This window comes from Chaetodon trifascialis, chromosome 12, assembly GCF_039877785.1.
Source record: "Chaetodon trifascialis isolate fChaTrf1 chromosome 12, fChaTrf1.hap1, whole genome shotgun sequence".
In the NCBI taxonomy this organism is placed as follows: domain Eukaryota; kingdom Metazoa; phylum Chordata; class Actinopteri; order Chaetodontiformes; family Chaetodontidae; genus Chaetodon; species Chaetodon trifascialis.
The window spans coordinates 26,250,477-26,269,237 of NC_092067.1; the positions used below are offsets into that span (position 1 = coordinate 26,250,477).

The 18,761-nt window shown below is 44.7% G+C and overlaps 2 protein-coding genes across 3 annotated transcripts; both read right to left on the reverse strand.

Moving 5' to 3' along the window:
• Window positions 1–239: 239 nt before the first annotated feature.
• LOC139340745 (sterile alpha motif domain-containing protein 9-like) lies at window positions 240–8,381 on the reverse strand. 2 transcript variants are annotated; one of them, XM_070976699.1, is made up of 4 exons: window positions 7,360–8,381; window positions 6,020–6,081; window positions 5,857–5,917; window positions 240–5,553 (listed from the first exon to the last, which is right to left on the reverse strand). In XM_070976699.1, exons 2-4 carry the CDS (start codon window positions 6,040–6,042, stop codon window positions 1,045–1,047), a joined length of 4,593 nt encoding a protein of 1,530 aa, XP_070832800.1. In that variant the 5' UTR covers window positions 6,043–6,081; window positions 7,360–8,381; the 3' UTR covers window positions 240–1,044. The 2 variants fall into 2 exon arrangements, with proteins under 2 accessions (XP_070832800.1, XP_070832799.1); XM_070976698.1 differs by lacking the exon at window positions 7,360–8,381 and having other exon boundaries at window positions 6,020–6,679.
• Window positions 8,382–10,436: 2,055 nt separating this feature from the next.
• On the reverse strand, window positions 10,437–18,692 carry tfcp2l1 (transcription factor CP2-like 1). The gene is made up of 15 exons (XM_070976122.1): window positions 18,634–18,692; window positions 18,055–18,203; window positions 16,428–16,501; window positions 14,809–14,914; window positions 14,553–14,659; window positions 14,315–14,467; window positions 14,117–14,227; window positions 12,990–13,096; window positions 12,595–12,646; window positions 12,382–12,475; window positions 12,166–12,256; window positions 11,585–11,667; window positions 11,168–11,310; window positions 10,867–10,918; window positions 10,437–10,535 (listed from the first exon to the last, which is right to left on the reverse strand). Exons 1-15 carry the CDS (start codon window positions 18,690–18,692, stop codon window positions 10,498–10,500), a joined length of 1,419 nt encoding a protein of 472 aa, XP_070832223.1. The 3' UTR covers window positions 10,437–10,497.
• Between the last annotated feature and the right edge of the window lie 69 nt (window positions 18,693–18,761).

Genomic DNA, 18,761 nt, shown 5'->3' on the forward strand with positions numbered 1-18,761 from the left:
AATTGCACAGCCCATGGGTTCTATAATTTCTGAGTTTGTGGCGCCCTCCAGTGTGTCATACAGGTAAGGGCAGCCTTAAATGGACAATGCCACTTCATGTTGAAGCACTGTAATATACTTATCACAAATACCTGTATGTTTAATTTGTATATCTTTAAGTTCTTTTATGTAACTACTTAAGTGTTGGACTGGACAGTGACAGCTTGTGCACATAGTGAAGTAAATACATTCTTACATGGTGACATCACATCTTTATTTAAAAGGTATAACAAAGCTCACTGTTTTTCATGGAATGCAAAAAAGCTGTTCGAAGAAAATCTTTTCAGTAATGTAACGACAAAAAGTAAAAAAAAATCAGCAGTAACCGAATCAGGATCAAAATAAACACAACAAGTAAAAATAAAAATCAACAACTTAATATTCAGTATCAAAAAATAAGTGACAGTGAAATAAAAGAGACATTTCAGTAAAAGTTAAGTCAGTAAAACATCATTCAAAGGTTATTTAAAACCAAACCAGCTGCATCAGTAATGAAACATGCATGATCAAAGATGCTAAATGTAAAATATTGCAATATCTTACACAGTTGTTACAGTACACCATTTTTTTTTCAAAAGTTAAAAAAAGTGAAAATAAAAGTATGATGTAGATTATTTCATTTCATGGAATATTATTAAATCACTTTCACATTTCAGTTAATGCAGAACATGATCAAAGGTAATAGCTGAATTCCAATTCAAAGTCAGATAATACTGGAAAAAACAACATTTCAATTTCATTATAATGCTTCATACATACAACATAGAGTGAGCTACAGGACACATTTCAATAGTTATACTTAACAAATGTTTTCCTTTACGAAGAAATAGTATCAGTGACATAATGTACAGAGCCGAGGATGCAGGCAAAATGTAATATACTGCAGTATCATAATTCATTAAAAGCAACGCAATCCCTTTTTTAAAGTACAGGAGTGTATAAAACAGGTGGTTAAACAACAATAAGCTGAAAATATGGTAAGCTGGGAGCGGCTGCTTTCATAGCTTAGTTAATGTCAAGAGCAACAGGGCCTTTCATTGAGAAACCGATGAAGAATGTCACTTTTGACCCGTACGCACGGCCACTAAGCTCGCTTCGAAACACTGGAGTGACGTCGATCTTCAGTTCTGGGATACAAGTATCTGCCAGTATGAAGTCGCCCTTCACCTCACCAGTGACCCTGCAAAGGAGCTCCTCCACCTTCTTGTCTTTCCATATTTTGCCATTTTCCCACAGGGAGGAAAACTGTTCCTGGGTGGACATGATGCACCTTTTGATTGCCCGAAGGGGCACCAGTCGATGGTAGCCCTGCTTCTTTCCCAGGAAGAAATGGATCATGGGCCTCTTGCCATTGTACACTTCCTTCATCTCTGAGTGATAAGAGGTCTTCATCTGTGAGATGTACCTCCCCAGATTTCTATATTCTGGATTGGGCTGGTGTGGCTGTGGCCACAACAGCACAACTGCAATGAAGTGTAGTGGCAGACTATCACTTAATCGGAATTGCTCACACAGAACTTGGCAAAGGATATGAATTAGTTTCTGGTATGGCTGAATGTGTGGCGATTCCAGTTTGACACGACTCAACACAATGTTGAGATAGAGCAAGTTGATTCTCTCCTTCACAGTCATGTTACCAGATTCCCAAAGATATCCATACTGTCTTGCAATCTTCTCCATTATTTCAGGCGAGATGTCATTTGATAGAAAACTCAGAATCCCGGAATAGGTATCGGCTTTTTGCATCTCCAGGTATTGTCTTGCCTGGTGTAGCTTTAGCATCACTTGCATGGTTTTATTCTTCAAAAGAGCTGCAGAATCTGTCTTGCAGAAAAGCTTTGCATACACTCCAAAACATCTGAAAAGCTCATTTTGGGCTACTTGCTCACGGCTGTCTTTCATTCCAAATCTGGAACCCAAGTTGACAAAAAAATTGTCAAGGAAGTCAATGTTCACCTTCATCTTACATTTGAGGTTGTAGAGTAAATCCTCAAACTGTCTGAGAATGATGTAGTACAGTCTGTGTTTGCTTCTCCGTTGATCATGTCTTTCTACATCCTCAAGTTTAAGATCTCCAGAGAGAACCCTACTCATTATGTCATGGCGGACATTGTCTGAAGAAAAGATGGGGGTCTTTGCCAGCATGTCAATGACCAGGACTCCCACCTGAATTTCTCCCAGGCACCCTGATGTATTGAAAGGGCAGTTGTCTGTCTTGATTTGTAATCGGTGAAGTGACTCCTTCTTTGCAAGGCTCTGTGTTTCCTTGAATGCCTCCACTGCTGACTGAGCCATTTTGAGGAACATCTTCAGATCATCATAACCAATGAGGTCTTCCTTGTAGTTTGCAATGGCATTCTTCAGTTCATGCTTGATTACTTGTGCTGACGTGTCTGCAATATACGAGCTGTCTTTGGAAAGATCTCTTGCTCTCTTTGCCCAAAATTTGGCCTCTGAGAAATCCCTCTTTTTCAGGTAATAGTACCTGGCTAGTACCTGAGAGACCACGGCATCTTTCTCAAATCTTTTTGATGCATTTTTTAGCACCATCTCCTCCAGGCCTGGGGTTTCAGTGGTAATGTGTTGAATGAGTGGTGAGAACTGAGAGTCTTCCTCCACTGAATGATATCTCTTCACCAGAATGTGGTAAACATCCTGCAGGAGTTTGTCTTTGCCTTGTGTGCTCTCATAAAAGTTGTTTGTGGTCAGCAGAAGATCGGCGAGATCAGCTTTGCTCACATTGTGTGTTGTTGTAAGTTCTTGCAGACAGTGCTTTGCAATACTTGAATGGATAATTTTCACAGCTTTGAATACGACCTTGCCCTCAACTGAGCAGCTGGCAATTAAAGTGGAAAATTTGCCAAATCCTTCTTCAACTTTGATGGTTCCACAAAATGGTTTTGGTTGAAGACCAAGAAACTCCTCACACAGAGAGACAGAGAGAGAGGCACCCTTGCAGTAAACATGCAACAGAACTAAAACCGCCAGGAGTTGTCCCTCTTTCTGATTGATGTTGAAGCTCTTCAGGGTCTTGCAGGCCACACCCTGAACGTATTTTGGCGAAAAGTTCTTCTTCATGATCATGAATCCGTAGAAGGTTTTTTGAGCATTCTTGTGGGTTTTCTCAATTTCTACAAGTTTTTCCTCAAACAGTTTCTGCTCCTTGTCGGAGAGATTATTTCCAATGAACACTGTGTCTTCAGCCTCAGTGTGTTCAGGGGACTCTGACATCATGCAGTTCAGGAGAATTACCTGTGCAGAGTTAGACTGAATTTTTTTCTTCTCACATTCTTTTTCAACGAACTGCTGCAAGTCAAATACTTTTTCCTTGTCATCGAAGTCATCTATCATCAGCAAAACAGGGACTCGTGGTACTGTCTCCTCATATTTATGCATTAGCAGTTTGACCACTTGATCAGCGACTTCACTGAAGTCAGCGTTGCTGTCTCTGAGGACAGCACAACGGAATCTGTCCCGGAGAGCCCATAAAGTATGCATGGCCAAGGTCGTCCCACCGCATCCAGCTACATGCATGAGGTTGAATAGCACGCAGGCTTTTCTCAGAGAGCACAAATCTGGTATGACAGTGTTCATGATGAAGTCAAACTTGTCTCGCTTGATAAATGGTGTGGATCCAGGCTGCTCTGAGAAATAGAAATTCCACCACGACACCTTTCCTCCTTTGTAGAAGTCCTCCTCTGTGCTTTTTTTGTCCTCATTTCCTCCTTCACACTGGTTCACGCACAAGACCTCTAAGGTGTTCAGGCTGCGCTCCACTTTCTTTTCAAGAAGAACTTGGCCTCCTCCATGACAGGGTAGGAAACGACTGGATCTACGGTTTTTCGAAAAAAGACTAAGAATAGTGCCATTGATTTCAGCAAAAGAGAGCTCATATATGCATCTGTAGGAAATGTCCTTTCCGCACCGAGCATTGATGAGGTCTCTCCAGGAGTTGAATGCATTTTTATTGTCAAATAGGCAAAGGATTTGTTCTGTTCCTTTGAGCTCCTGCAAGAATGTACTGAAGGTCTCAACAAGAGGGTCCATCCTCTCACTCACTGTTGACAAAAGCAAGAAAATGACAAGGAATCTCTTGTTTGGAAGCACATCTTTCCGGCACAAGAAGGAAATCACATCTCGAACTGAGGCTCCCTTTTCCATCAACCACTGGTCTACGTCTGAAGGGACCTCATCCTCAATACCTCCATTACAGAATATCCAGCTGGTGTTTCGAGTTAATTTCAACTTGTTTGCAATGTCCTCGACTGCTTCTGTGATTTTATACTTTGCTGGTAAATGGACACTTACTGCACTCTGCTGTTCGAAGTAACACTGCAATCCATGTTTAGCCGATTCTGGATCAAAGTCTAAAACAGCTGTTGGGTTGAGTTCCACAAGAAATCCTAGTGAATCAAACTGGAATGCATCAGATCTGTTGGTTACAATCACGTACCGCTCAAAGTGCGACTTATCTAAACACAGCGTACCTCCAGTTATCATCTGACTTAATCTAGAGCCTTGAGTACTGCTTTTTATCACATTGAGATGCTTCTCTTCCGCCTGTTTGCGGCGTTGTGCCAACTGCGCCACACTGTCAACAAACTGGTTGTACTCCACCATTGGTTTAGCAAACGTGGTTGGTGCGAGGAGATCCCTGCTGCTGCCGCCATCTCGGACAAAGAATTGTTTCAGTGGCTGTGTTTCAGTTTGGGCAGTTTCTTTACCTTTTGCTTTTTTCTTGGCTTTTTTTATTTCCACGCTGAAAGTGTGGTAGATGTTGTCTTGACAGATCGTAAAGTCGGGAACTATGTCCACTTCGATCACACATTTGTCAGATGATGTCGTGTTCTTGTTGAGAACCCCAACAAATCGAGGGGGTCTGATGCACTTCTGAGCAGCCTGTTTGTGTTTATGCTCAAAATGACCATCAATGGCTGATTTTAGTTCATTTGCATAAGACTCCTTGTCCTCAACAGCCACTCCCAACACTTCACCGTGGACGAAGTTTGGCTTGTCCCCAATTCCAAAATGTATGGTGCCATTGGTGCGGCTGTTCATGCAGGCAGCTGCGAAGCGAACAATCTCAGCAGTGAACTTGCTCATTCTTGTTTCATCAGTTGTGTTGGTGAAACCTTTATACTCATGGCACGGTTCAATGAAGTCTGAGGCACCAGATTCTATAACATCAAGAATGCTGCCCTCCATGTATCTGTATGTATCATGGTACCTACAAAACGGATACGGCTTGCGTGGATTTGTAGAGCTTATTGGTTCCTCTTTTTTTAATTTAACTGCCTCATCTCTGGCATGAATGACAAGTTTTGCAGGTCCAAAAGTCACACCCATTTGGTTTAAGTCTGTTGTATCTAAAAGCAAAAGACTACGCCCATTAATGTCCTGCTGAAACAGTATTTCTGCAACTCTGTCCTCCACATCTTTCAGCTTGAGAACCCATTCTCTCACTTGATGTTTACTCCAGTCCTTGATGTCGGGTGACAGATCCTCCTCCTGACTCTAAAATAAGAAGTGCTGTTATTTTTCCTCATTTGCAATTCAAATTTTTGCAAGTGCAATTATTTGTTGATGATATTTAGTACTGAGGTATTACATGTTGCAATGCAAAACAATTACAGGTAGTTTAATACGTATGAAGTGAACACATTTTTAAGTTATGTTTGCTTGATAACTGTCTTTATCTTTAAATATATTTAAGTGTATATCTAATGTAAATGCTTTTATTGTATAGCAGCTGGCAGTTTAATGGATTGAATAGGAGCATCTCCCCCTAACATGTTGAGAATTTCAACAATTATTTACCTTCACTTCCCCTTGAGCTGCCATTACAGCACTGGTTCCTTCTTCGCAAACGTAGAGATCACTGTTGTTACAGACAGGATTTAAGAAGAGCAAGTTAGAATAAAGCACTGAACACTGCGCTGCAAGCACATAAAACACAAAATGCCACAGATTTCAGCTTTACCTTCCTTTTTCCTGGTCGTCCATCAGAGCTCGCTCACTTTTCACACATCTTGACGACTAATGCTGCAAGACAAAGTATAAATATGAATAAATCAGTGTAGAAACAAACGCTTGCTCTTATTCGTGACCACATATTGGATCTCAGCACTTTGTCAAGTCAAATAAATGAGAACTTTTTTTGTCCCCAGAGGCACAATTGGTTGTGCAGTTATAACATTACAAAGTGGTCATGGTTGTCATTTGTCATTTTGATTGGTTGTTAATGAGAGGAGGGCGTGTCTCACATGATAGGAGCCGCCTGAGGGCAGACGCCAGGCGAGTGAAAGGGAGTGGCATCCTGTTTGAGACTTTCATGGACAACGACTGATAACCATCGCCCTGAACTAGTTCAGTTTACGTTCTGTTTGTGTCTGTTACCTCATCTGAATGAAGCATCATGGCTGTTGGCACAAGCAGGAGACCTGATGTGTCTCAGCGTGCATCATGGCAGAAACAAAGCCGAGCTCACCTGGGTTTCAGGTGAGGCCACACTTCCTCTTCCTGGATTGACAACCAAAGGTGTTCAGCGTATGTGTTGGCCTGACAGAAGCCCGTAACACAAAACCTCAAAAGAAAACATTCAGGGTGCTCCTACGGCTCAGCTGGTAGGGTGTGTGCTGTCAGTGCTCTGCAGTGGTCGCAGGTTCGACTCCCACCTGTGGCTCATTTGCTGTGTTTTGTCCCCTCTCTCTACCCCCTCTCCTGTCATACCTTCAGCTGTCTCTATAATAAAGGCTAGAAAAGCCAAAAAATATTTAAATTTTTTTTTTAAAAAAAAGGAAAACATTCTCCCAGCTTTACCTGTTGTCTGTTATAAGACAATAGTACAGATATTTCACCAAAATGAACCAGTACTAGAGTAACAAACAACAGATACAACAGTACAACAGGTAAAAACGAACCCCAGACCTCCTGAGACGTCTCCTGACCTGCAGTGTCGTACTGTCGGTCTGTCTGATGTCTGATGTGAGATGGATTACTGGCTGGTTGAGGAAGTTCAGCAGTGAGCTCTCTGCTGCCAACTGTTGTTATCAGAAAACCAGGAAGAAGCTTTTATTCCCGAACTGTTTGCTCAACACACAAATCAGAGCAAACATTGTTTTAGAAGTGATAAAATGTTTTTTAAGGTTATGACAGGAGTCACACTGTCTGTCAGACAGACAGACAGACCGACAGACAGACCGACAGACAGACAGAGCTGGAGGATATGAAATTTTCCATCCACACTGATGTCGCCTGCTCCTCTCTGATCACACTCTTTTCCTCACCCTGCTCACACTGAGAAAGAAACGCAGCTCTCACCCATCCTCGCGATCCGCCGTCTGACGCTCACCGGGCTGATGTGACTCTTCGCGGCTTCTCTCCGTGATCTGCGCCGAGCTGCCGCGGAAAGCGATTCTTAAGTGGGAAACCAGTTCAGAGGAAACGAAACTTAACTTTCTCTGCGCGCTGATTGGCTCCAGGAAACGGTACCTGAGGCCTGAGGGGGACCGCAGACTTCAGGGTGAAGTCACAAGCGAATGACGGGGCGCGACGATCCTGCGTCATCACGTCCCTCCGAAGGCTGCTGTGCTCGTTCAATCCCCAAACTCAGCGGCAGCTTCCCGCCTCCTCCTGATGTCTGCACACCTGCACGCTGACCCGCGCGCACATCTCCGTCACCACGTGCAGGAGGGTGATGAACTGAGCAGCTGATGCTGTTGACGTGCTCTGTGTGTGCAGAGATGCTAAAGCTACTGTGAGGATTCAAAGTTATCCAAATCAAGAGTGAAGTTATGCCTTTAAAGCACAAAGTTCTGCATTCTGTACATCAGAGGGACGCTGATGTGACGTTCGCAGAGCGGCTGGAGGCTGCAGAGACGCATGTCTGAACAAAATGACCTTTCCTGGTGGATTTTGAAGGTGTGCTCCAGCTAACAGGCTAATTAGGCCATGCAAAGATAGAGGGGCTAATCATGAAAGTAAATACAGAATCTAAATTTCTCTTTATATCACAGCAGAAAAAAACATGTTTGAGCTCCTGTCCTGTCATATTTCCATAAATCTGCTCTTATCTTTCCCCACTTGATCCAAATCAACTCCCATCAGGGGCGGGACGAGACCTGAGAGGGGAGAGACACCTGTCTGTCCACAGTGTGTCCGAAGCAATATCTACAAACTAGAAATGCATTTCCTGAAGAAAATGCGTGGGCAAGCTGGGAGATGCAGGAAATATAAGCCAAAAGCACACCAACACACTGAACACAGAAGACGCCGTCAGTCACGTAGTCAAGCGACATACACATCCACACCTCACCTCCTTTACCCGGCATCATTTTCAAAATAAAAGTTCCTTCAGAATAAAAGACATGTATGGTGTGTTTTCCGCACGCATTTCCATTAATTTCACACGGCATTCTATGTCTTCCTGTGTTTCTGTCACACACACACACACACACACACACACACACACACACACACACACACACACACACACACACACACACACAGGTTTGCAACCTGCGCGCTTCCCAGATCACAGCCTTTAAAAGTCTAAACGCTACGCTGTCATATGTCCACGTAGAAACATGATTGAAACATTTTTCGGGTCTCAAAGACTTCAGAGTTCTCCGGTGAAATCTGTATTTTGATATCTAGTAGGGTTCTGACAATATCGCAATTTAAAAAGTCCCCTCATTTCCGTGTTCAGGCAGTGTTTCGCAGCTGCAGTTTGAATGGCTGTCTATGGGCCTGGTGGTCGGCACTCTCTGCAGACAGAGGCGATGTATTCCAAAACCGTAATTCGTATCACAATGACAACAACACAGTGTGACAGAAGACAACTTTCTCTACGTTTTTATGTAGAAATTGCGCATGAGGGTTGACAAATGAGGGAAATACAAGAGGTTGAAAGAGATTTTTTCAAGCCAGACAGCGTTAGAGCGTAGGTCACGTGATACGCTCTAGCTGGGCGCAATACACACCAATGGGACAGATCTGAAAGGCTCGGAAAACAGCAGTAAACTTAAATTATGATATCGCCGAAACTATGACACATACCAAAACGATGTGTACAACATGTAAAGTAGAACTTCTTCTGACCCGTTTAAAAGTTGAATGAAATTTCTAGCTGAAAGTATGAAGGAGTAGTTAGAGTTGAAAGAGGGCTGGGTTTGAGCTTTTCCAAACGTGTGTTCCATAAACTTCAATGTTAAAAATATTGTGGAAAAAAATTAATTATTGGAAAAGTACAGGACATATCACAAAGTTGAATTGTAGAAATATTCTGCTAGGTTAGTTGAACAGGTTACATTTTAAATGAAATTTCTGGCTGGAATTATGAAGGAGTTAAAAATCTGGAAATATTGCTGATTTTTTAACTTCCAGTCCAATGTTTTTTAATGGAGAAAAAAGAGGACATACTGTAGAATATTTCCAAGACTATGACAGATATCAAAACTCAAAGTAATAGCATACTGACTCAAAGGAAGCTTAATTTTTTTAAACTTTGCCTGCAATTTTTAGGTCCAGAATTGAAGGAGGAGTTAGGTGTCTTAGGTGTCAAAAAACAGAGAGAATAAGAAGAAGAAGAAGAAGAAATAGTGGGAAGAACATAAGTGTGCAAGCGGCCTTGCCAGCTTGCCCACTAATGACATGAAACGTTTGAAAACAGTAGTTCTCCTCCATATTAGACTGACACAGCACTTTCCTGTAGCTGTAGTACACTCACTCCATCACTTGATGGCACCTTAAACAGGGTGAAGTGAGAGAAACGTCTGCAGAACAGCAGGCTGATTTATATCCTCAGCTTTCGCACAGAACAGCCAATCAGACATTTTCATCCACCAGAATAAAAGCTGTGGGCCTCTAGAAAACAGTGCAAAGTACTTTATTTTGAGTGGAACACACTCGTCATAGAGCCACAGCAGTCAAAATCATCTTCCAGCCTGCAAACAGCATCTCTATTTTAACACACATTGGCCTACAAAGATCTCGCTTTCACCTAATTTAACTCCTCATGGAGAAAACAGGCCACAGCGTAAGCAGCACACAGTCAGTAAACCACATCACAGCATTTCATATTTGATATTTCAAGCAGGAAACGGACACGCGTCGCATTCAAACAGCATAATACAGTTTTGTTCATTTGTCTTTTCCATTTGTCTGTATGATGATGTGAGACATTTAACTTGCATTCATAGGTGGAAACGCTGAAAATGTGCGCACATGTGAAGGAGTAACACGGCACTGATTACAAAGCATATCAAACAGGAATCAGTAACTTTACAAAAATACAAATGAAACAGGAAAATTAACTAAGCAGAACTACAAAATCAGCAGTGAACTGAAGCCTAACGGCATTCTGCTCTTGGTAATGTCACACATTGCAGTCTAGAAGGATTTATTTACAATCTGTACAATTTCACTGACGAAACCTCGACCCTCACGAGTGCCGGCCGGTCATTTCAGCACAATGTGGTAGCCGTCGGTGTTTTCATCTGGATGACAGAAAGAAACGCAGTGAAGATCATTAAAAAACACCCAATAATCAAAGACACGGTTTGACGGATGCTGATGGCTAGATGTGAAATTAAGATGAATCCCCACATGGTGGAGAATTAAGTACAGTGTTTTAGAATATTGTACAGTAGATCAAATATATGTATATGTATATGTATATGTATATGTATATAGAGAGAGAGAGAGAGAGAGGCTCAGTGTGAAAGAAAATTAATATTGTACAGATATTACATGGATGTATCAGCAAGATGTTGAACATGAACACACAGCAGTGCAAACAGCAGGTGTGCAAAGGTTTGAGGCAGTTACCTCGTATGGTGCTGATGATGAAGCTCGTTTCCTCCCTGAAGTTCTGCACCATCTGAAACAAACAGGTCGACCGATGAAAACGTTTCAAGAGCTGCAGATCAAACTGTCCGCCTGCAGCTCATCGTCCGGTATAAAGTCCTAAAAACACGTCCTTTTACAGGTGGCACAATTAGCCGAGAAATGACAGTGCTATACGTCTTTGTCACTGTGCCTTCCTGTAAAAATGCCTCAATAAGTCTTAAATTGGCTCATTTGTAGAAGGTTCAAAGGCATGAGGTCAACAGAGGAGGCGAGAGGATACCTCGTCGGAGACTAAGACGTGGATCCCGTTGGGGTTTTGTCTGTAGATGTGTGTGATTTGCTGTGGAGTGATGGTGTACAGCATGGCGATCTTTTCAGACAGGTCCAACAGCGTCAGCTCCTCCAGGTACAGAGCCTGATAGACTGCAGGGAGGACGGAGGACAGTCCACACTTACACTCAGCGTAAACAGGCCCAACCCAACGCCGCCCTGCCATAAAGTCGCCTTTTATGACGCCTATTATGTTCAGTCTTAGTTGACACTGTCATAGAGGTGTTAAGTAAACATTAAAATCACACATTTCCAACATAATGAGCTCAGTAAAGACAGCAGGGCTGTTGTATTGGATTACCTGAGATTATACAGGTGTACCTAATAAAGTGGCCACTGAATCACAAGAGACAGTATGTGCACTTACTCTCCCCACCGTCCGGCTTGATGGGAGGCTGATGTCTGGCCTGCTGCTGACACACATAGATGGTGAGACGAGGCTGAACGCACCTGGAAAAGGTGAGCAGAGACTGACGCGCTGTTTCACATAAACACTGAAACGCCTGCGTTGTCAAAGTTCTCTGACACAAATCTGTGTTTCAGTTCATTCTACTGTCTTTTAGGTCAATTTTAACTAGATAAGAAAATATTGCATTTCCATCACTCTCAAGTGAATTTTAAGTCAAATGTTGAAACGTCTCTAAAAGACAAAGCGAGCGACGTGTGTTTCCATAAACTGGTTTGGAGTGAGTTAACCGAGCTGTCAGAAGGTGGCGCTATAAGCTACGTCACGCACGGCTGTGATAAAGAGGAACGATAACGTTCAAAGCCAGCGGAGAGAGTACGGAGAGGCTGATTCGTTCAGGTAAGCTGTAAGTCAATTTGTGCGTTTCCTCTCGCCGTAAACCAAGCAGCCTCTGCGTCGCCCGGCTTCTAGCGCCACCTACAGTCTTTTTCTGTGCGGCTCTGCTGTGACTGAGAGCTTCGAGGTGTATTTTAACGCCTCACCTTCCCTTCATGGTGTTAAAGAGGCGGATGCCGTCTGCTGGGCCGCAGATCTGGATCAGATCCTCCCTGCTCATCCTCAGCAGATCAGCACCTGCAACAACAGCAGAGGATCGATTCTTCCTCCCCGCTCAGAAACATTCAGGGAAATATTCCCCCGGCGAGTCGCTCAGCTCTTTTCTACTCATCGAAGTGCGCTGTGCTTTTCACCGCCGTTACCTGAGAAGCTGGAGAAGAGCCTGGAGAAAGGTGAGAACCTGTGACGGTGCAGCCACTGCAGAGTGTCCTGCGGCGAGGACGATGGCAGAAGGTGCTACATGTCAAAAAGAAGAAGTGAGAATAGCAGCAGAGCATCCACGGTCTCCAAACAATGGCCCAAAGGGAATCAGAGAGCAGCATTAACACTGACTGCGCACGGCCTCCGTTACTTACGTCAGAGCAGCCGGGCATGAGCAGCTCCTCCGGCTGGTTTGGAGAACAGTTGCTACAGAGAGAACAGATGGGGAGGGTTGAGTGTGGTTTGATCTACTGTGAAACACACCTGTCTGTCCAGGTACGATGAAAGTGTGTGTTTAACTGTGTGTTTGTAGAGTTTGGAGCCCAGCAGCGGTACAGTGGTCAACCCCAGGCCTACGTGACGAATTTACACCTTTCTTACAACTTGTCTGCCTTTTCACAGTGATCTTCATTAATCAAAATCAGCTCCACTTAAAGTCCACCTTGACATTAATCTACAGCTTTCCTACAACGCTCGACTAAAGCAGACTGATCACGCTGCTGCGCAGCGAACGTAGAAACGCCGACGCTGGCTGTGAACGCTGACTCACCCGTCTGTGAAGCTACAGGAAGTGGGCGACCTGTGGTAAGCTGGTGATGGAGCGCTGCTGCTGCTGCTGTGGATGGTGAGATTCAGGGCGTCAGGCCAAGGAGAGCACTTGAGAGGGAAGCAGGAAGAAGGTGTTTCCTGATTATTCAGCCCGCCAAAGTAAAATCATCTGAGCACAGAGGCTACAGGAGCACAAATTCAGGGTTAAAATATCTTATTAAACACAAAATGTGTATTTTTCTGCCAAATGACCATGCGTAACGTTGGTGCTGCTTGTGCTAACAGACCCTGAAACCTCTTCGCGCTCTACGAAGCCTTTCGTCGCTCAAAGTTTGCTCGATGTGCTAACAGGCAGCGGTTTGCGTATGGTTTGAGTATGGCGCTTTAAAATCATCCCTGAGCTCAGTTTTTCCATTTCTAATCTCGATTTTTAAACCAGCTGTGAAGGAAATAGTACATTTACTCAAGTATTGTACAATTACTCTCTACAATTATCTGACAACTATAGCTACTGATTGATAGTCACACATTAATGGTTCACATGTAACACGTATGATCGGTTTATAAAACATGTGCGATATAACAGAATATTAAGCAGTTAAATCCACCTCAAGCAGCTACAATGTTGTCTCTGTATTAATCCATCAAATGCAACGATACAGTAATATTTAGGAGCGCTCTGAAAGAGGCCACTCTGCCTTGCAGGTGACTCTGTGGTGTCTTTACAGGTGTAAAGGATGTAAGCGCTCAGTGGTAACACCTTCAGAAGATACAGTGCATGTTTGCTTTCATCCACTTGAATGACAAACCACATTAAGCAGGAAGTGCGGGGTCACCCGGCGTTCACCGTCCCAATCATTGACAGAGACTTTAAAAAGACTGAGTCAAAACAAGCACAGCGACATATTAACACTGATGGAGAGGTGGTTTAAAACATGTCAAAGACACGGCGGCGAAGCGACCGAGCGCCAGGCGAGGCCGTGACAATAAACCACAGGACTGAACGGCTTCGGCGCCCACGAGATTAGATAAACATGCAGATGACATAAGAATTTACTGCCGCGGGTCAATAAACGGCGAGCTGAAAGGCACCTCTCAGGTGCGCTCTGTTACATAACGGCGCCTCACCTCTTTCAGCAGGGTGGTCTCGTGGGACGGTTGGTACTTCTCTTTGTCCTGAAGGGTCTTTTTATCGATCTTTTCCCTGTCGGTCTTCAGTTTGCGGTCGGCTCCTTTGGGCTTCAAACATTTACACATTCATTTAGAAGATCAGCAGATTTTTCTGATGATCATTGGAGCGCAGGAAGCTCGTGCAGAGTTTCATACCTTGAAGACTTTGACCTGGCAGCTGGACGAGTGGACATGCTCCATGTACTCTCCGTGTTCATTGGTGGTGAAAGTGTCCACCTGGATACGAAAGGGGACGCCCTTCTCCCCGCCGTGCTTCCTGGGGGTGAACTCAGTGCTGATGCAGTTGACCTGAGAAGACAACAGAGGGTTTGACCAGCTTCAGTCTTCAGTCTGAACGCCTCCTGCAGATGTTTTCACCTGAATCTGACGGTACCTGGATGAACACGGAGGCGTTCTTCACGGGATCCCAGAGGAACTCAATGGTGTTGAGGTGCAGAGGGTGTGAACGAGGCTCCTGTATCCCCACTGACAGCGGGATATCTGCAAGAAATGAGCCTATGAGCGACGGGGCCGAACACTGACTGATAGATCTCAACAGCTATTGGCTGAACTGAAGACATTCATGGTCCCCAGCAGTTAGCTCAAAGCGTAGCTTCACAGAGCTGCTAGCGTTGGGACGGTGAACTCACCTATGTCCAGGATTCGGTCTCCGGGCCTGTTCCACCTCCACCCCTCCAGCTGCTGGTGCTCCATGTACTGCAGCCGACGGTCATGAAACACCACACGCACGATGCTCTGCGAACAGGCGGGATCAGGCGTTTAGGCGGGAGAGCAGCCGGGCGGGGCAGCTCGCACGCAGCCGAACAGCCGGACTGTCGGGCGCAGTGCGACATTGACATGAAGACATACTGAGACAGTTTCATGAGGGTCGGGAGGTGGAGTGTCATCTCCATTCCTACCCGTCACACATGCTTAAACAGAGCATCTGCAGACTGTGTGTCCAAAGGGAAATGACCCTCGGCCAATGAGCTACATGCATGTGATCTGTGAGATGCAGCTCCCACAACAGGTTTAAAGGTCCCATGAAATGCACATGTGAGCTTCCTGGAAAACAGCGTCTCTTCAGACGCTTTAAAAAATCCATTTTTCGTCTTTCATCCAGCACGGCTTTCCACCTCTGTCTCCACGCAGCTGTACGCTCATTGGCTGAGCAGTTTCAGCAGGAAATGCAGCACACTGAGGAAGCGCTGACGCCATTTTATGGGACCTTTAAAGACATTTTGGGGAAATTCAAGCATACAAAATTTAAGGGTGTGACGCAGTCTGAGACCTTACGATCATGTCAGGCTGAAGAAAAAGCTAAAAGCAAAAAGTTTTTGCTTCCATTCATTAATGAATTCATAAGAATTACTCTTTGTTTCCACCACGTTGATGCACTTTGTGTCGGCGGATAATAGCGTCCCGGCTTTCATTAGCACTGCAGCAGTTTTACAAAAAATAACCCCGCTGATGTCATGAAAATAACCCTGATGACATCATCCGGAAGCCTTCGTTGCGGACTGTGCGGTCGTGGTCTGATGAAGGATTCAGACTGAACAAACTGGACGGAGGACCTGTAGAAACACGCGCTGCTGGGATATTTATGGATGGAGGCTCGTGCATGACTGAGCCGTGAACCCGGCGCGTCGTGTGTTTGCGTACATGCCACCTGTCCCATTCCCGCGTTTCTAGGATGCGGCGCTGTGGCCTGAAGCGGCGGCAGCCTGACGAGGCAGACATGCCGAGTGGATGCACTCACACGGAAACGAAATAAAACCGCCTCTTTACTGTGAGGCGAGCGCGTCGACGAGCATCTTAAATGGAGCCTTTCAGCTTAAATGGTGTGCTGAAAACGAAACGACAGCCACTGACATCAGAAATACATCAGCTCGTTTTTTAAATCTCAGCTCACGAAACATGATGTCTAATCACGCAAAGAAGCGCGAGTCTTTCTGAAAAACACCCAGAGAAGGAGCTGATTGGCTCGTTCAGGTGAATCATACGGAGTGTGCGCGCGGTGTGCACATGAAGCTAACACCAGGTGTGTGTTTGTGAGGGCTTTTGTGACAATTCAGGAAAGAGGAAAGGTAAGTTTGGGTGATAGTACCAAGCTCTCCAAGGTCGACACCCCACCCCTGAAGTGGAAGGGAGGGTCGAGGGACCTGTGACGAACCACGAAACGCATCCATGAAAACAGATGAGAGAAGAAGAGGAAGAGGTCAACAAACAGACAACAACAACAACAGAAAACACAATACCTTACACCTACCTTCACATATTTGCTGCTTATATCTGTATACTCCACTAGTTTTCTGTTAAGCATACGGATTTCGTAGGACTGACCTACATTTTAAAACATTAAAAAAAACCTGATTAAAATTGAAAAATGTGAAATCAGTCAATCAGAAAAGAGGGGCAGTGGAGATAGAAACTGAATTAAATTAGAAACCGTTTAAGCCAGATGTGAAGGCCAGCCGCCAGAAAACGCTTACGAATCTCCATCCTGATCAAATACGATGCATTAACTTTAATATCACAAGGAAAGAGAATTAAACAGCCACTGAGGGACACTGCAAGGCTGACTACCAGTGATGAAGCTAAACTATGGACCCTGATGGCAATTAACGGCTAATCAATACACGCCATCGTTCCACGGCGGCGTGGTCGTTGGCCAGAAGCTGCATGCTACAGCAAGCTTACGTTCATTGTGTTTTCACTCCAACCAAATTACTGTAGAGCAGATAAGCAGGGCGGACTGGTAGATAAATGAAGCAATAAAAATGTCACTGTTCAACAAGAGAGACAGAAACAATCAGAAGGAGGAGGAGGAGGAGGAAGAGGAGGAGGAGAACAGAGAAGAAACAGAAAGGGTGAATTAGATTAGAAGGTAAAAGTCAGACATTTTTACACATGTAGGAGCTCATGTTGCACAGATCAATAATTAATGCGTCATAAATCCTTTCACATCTTTCCGCTGTGAGTTTCATAAAGTTTAAAAGTCTCAAAGTCTAAAGACAGACAGCTATGGAGGCAACAAAGGCCATAATCTGTTTTAGTTTTAGTCTTATTTTGGTATCAGACGGCTGAAAAATGCCAAAAACTGCAGTTCCTCTGATGGCCACTAGAGGCTGCCTCCAAAAGAGAGTCAACCCCCATAGACCCCCACATTAAAGAGGGTAAAGAAAAACGTGCTGGTGAATCTGAAAAGAATCTGAACGAGTGACTTGAATAAAGGCTCAAATAAAGCTGACAGGCTGGGACGCTTTGAGCGACGGCGAGCCGCGTGGTCCCGGCGGGAAAAAGATGGCGGCTGTTGGAGCGGTGGGAGGACTAACGAGGACGGTTCTGGTGAGTTTTTTTCTGCTTCTGTCGAGTCTGAGTGAAGTTTGTCTTCCGATGATCTGAGAGCTAAAATGACTGTTTCTGTGAGAGGAGTTCGGTGGCTTTGAGTGCAGCGACGTGGATCAAAAGGTCCGTCTGTCTGAGTCCTTTCCATAACGTCTACTGTCACGCCTGCTTTAACATCTTCAGCTTCCATTGTTGAACCGTGTTGTTCAGGCGAGGCGTCACTGTGGCCTATGAGAAATTCTGAATGCCATTTTTTTCTTTTAACGCTTCACTAACTAGAGGATAAGCAGCTTAATTGGTGCTAATTGCTTCTGAAAATGAGGATAATTGTGGCGTTTCTTTGCCTCCATAGTCAGTTTAGTCTGTGAAGTTACAAAAAGCTGAAATCTGGCTCATTGCTTACTCTGCTGACGCTCAGCTGGTTGGTAAACTGTCTCTTTGGTAGCTCCAGATTGGACATCTTGATGCAGTCTAACCTGCCGTGTGACAAAATGAGCTCCGGTCCATTGAGTCAATGAGGACAGTGGACTGACGGGACAGATAGCTACCTTGGTTGAGGTAAGTGAGACTCTCCTCCTGCTGTTTCACAGCCGGCGAGGTGGCTGCGCACAGGATATACTGGAACGGCGTCCTCCTGGCACCATTTTCAGCCATAAGCCTCGCTTCTTCGTTTTTCAAGAAAGGTGCCAAGGCGTCTCTGAAAGGGACCAGAAGGACAGAAGAGGGGCTGAGCGCGGGGGCCACAGAGGTGAGCGTCCCGTTTAATCTAATCATGTAATCACAGGAACAAAGAGGCTGAGGTTTCAAAGCACACAGTCACTCATCAGCTCGTGTTAAGTGGCCTGAAAAACAGCCTGTGCTCAACAGTCGTGCTCTAAATGTGGACTTTGAATGCAACGCTCCTTTAAAGTCAAAATCAGAAGTTCAGATGTGAGTAACAGCATACAGAAATGTGCTCCTGGAGGCAGAATTACTGCACGTTTCACAAGTACATTTCAAGTCCTGCAAGCACCTCTAGACCTCTGCAAATCTCGCTGCTTTGCACTTTGATTTAACCTGCAGGAGATCCAATGCTTCCCAGATGCAATCCACACGTGTCTGCAGCTTCTCAGCAGCTTGTGCTTTACCTAATGTAACTAGCAGAGTGCTGGTGGTAGGACTCAGGCTGGGAATGGCAGAACAGCATATTTTCCAGTGTGGCGCCTTCTTGTATCCCAGGACCACGAGGAGGACGTGGAGACAGACGGAGCTGCTT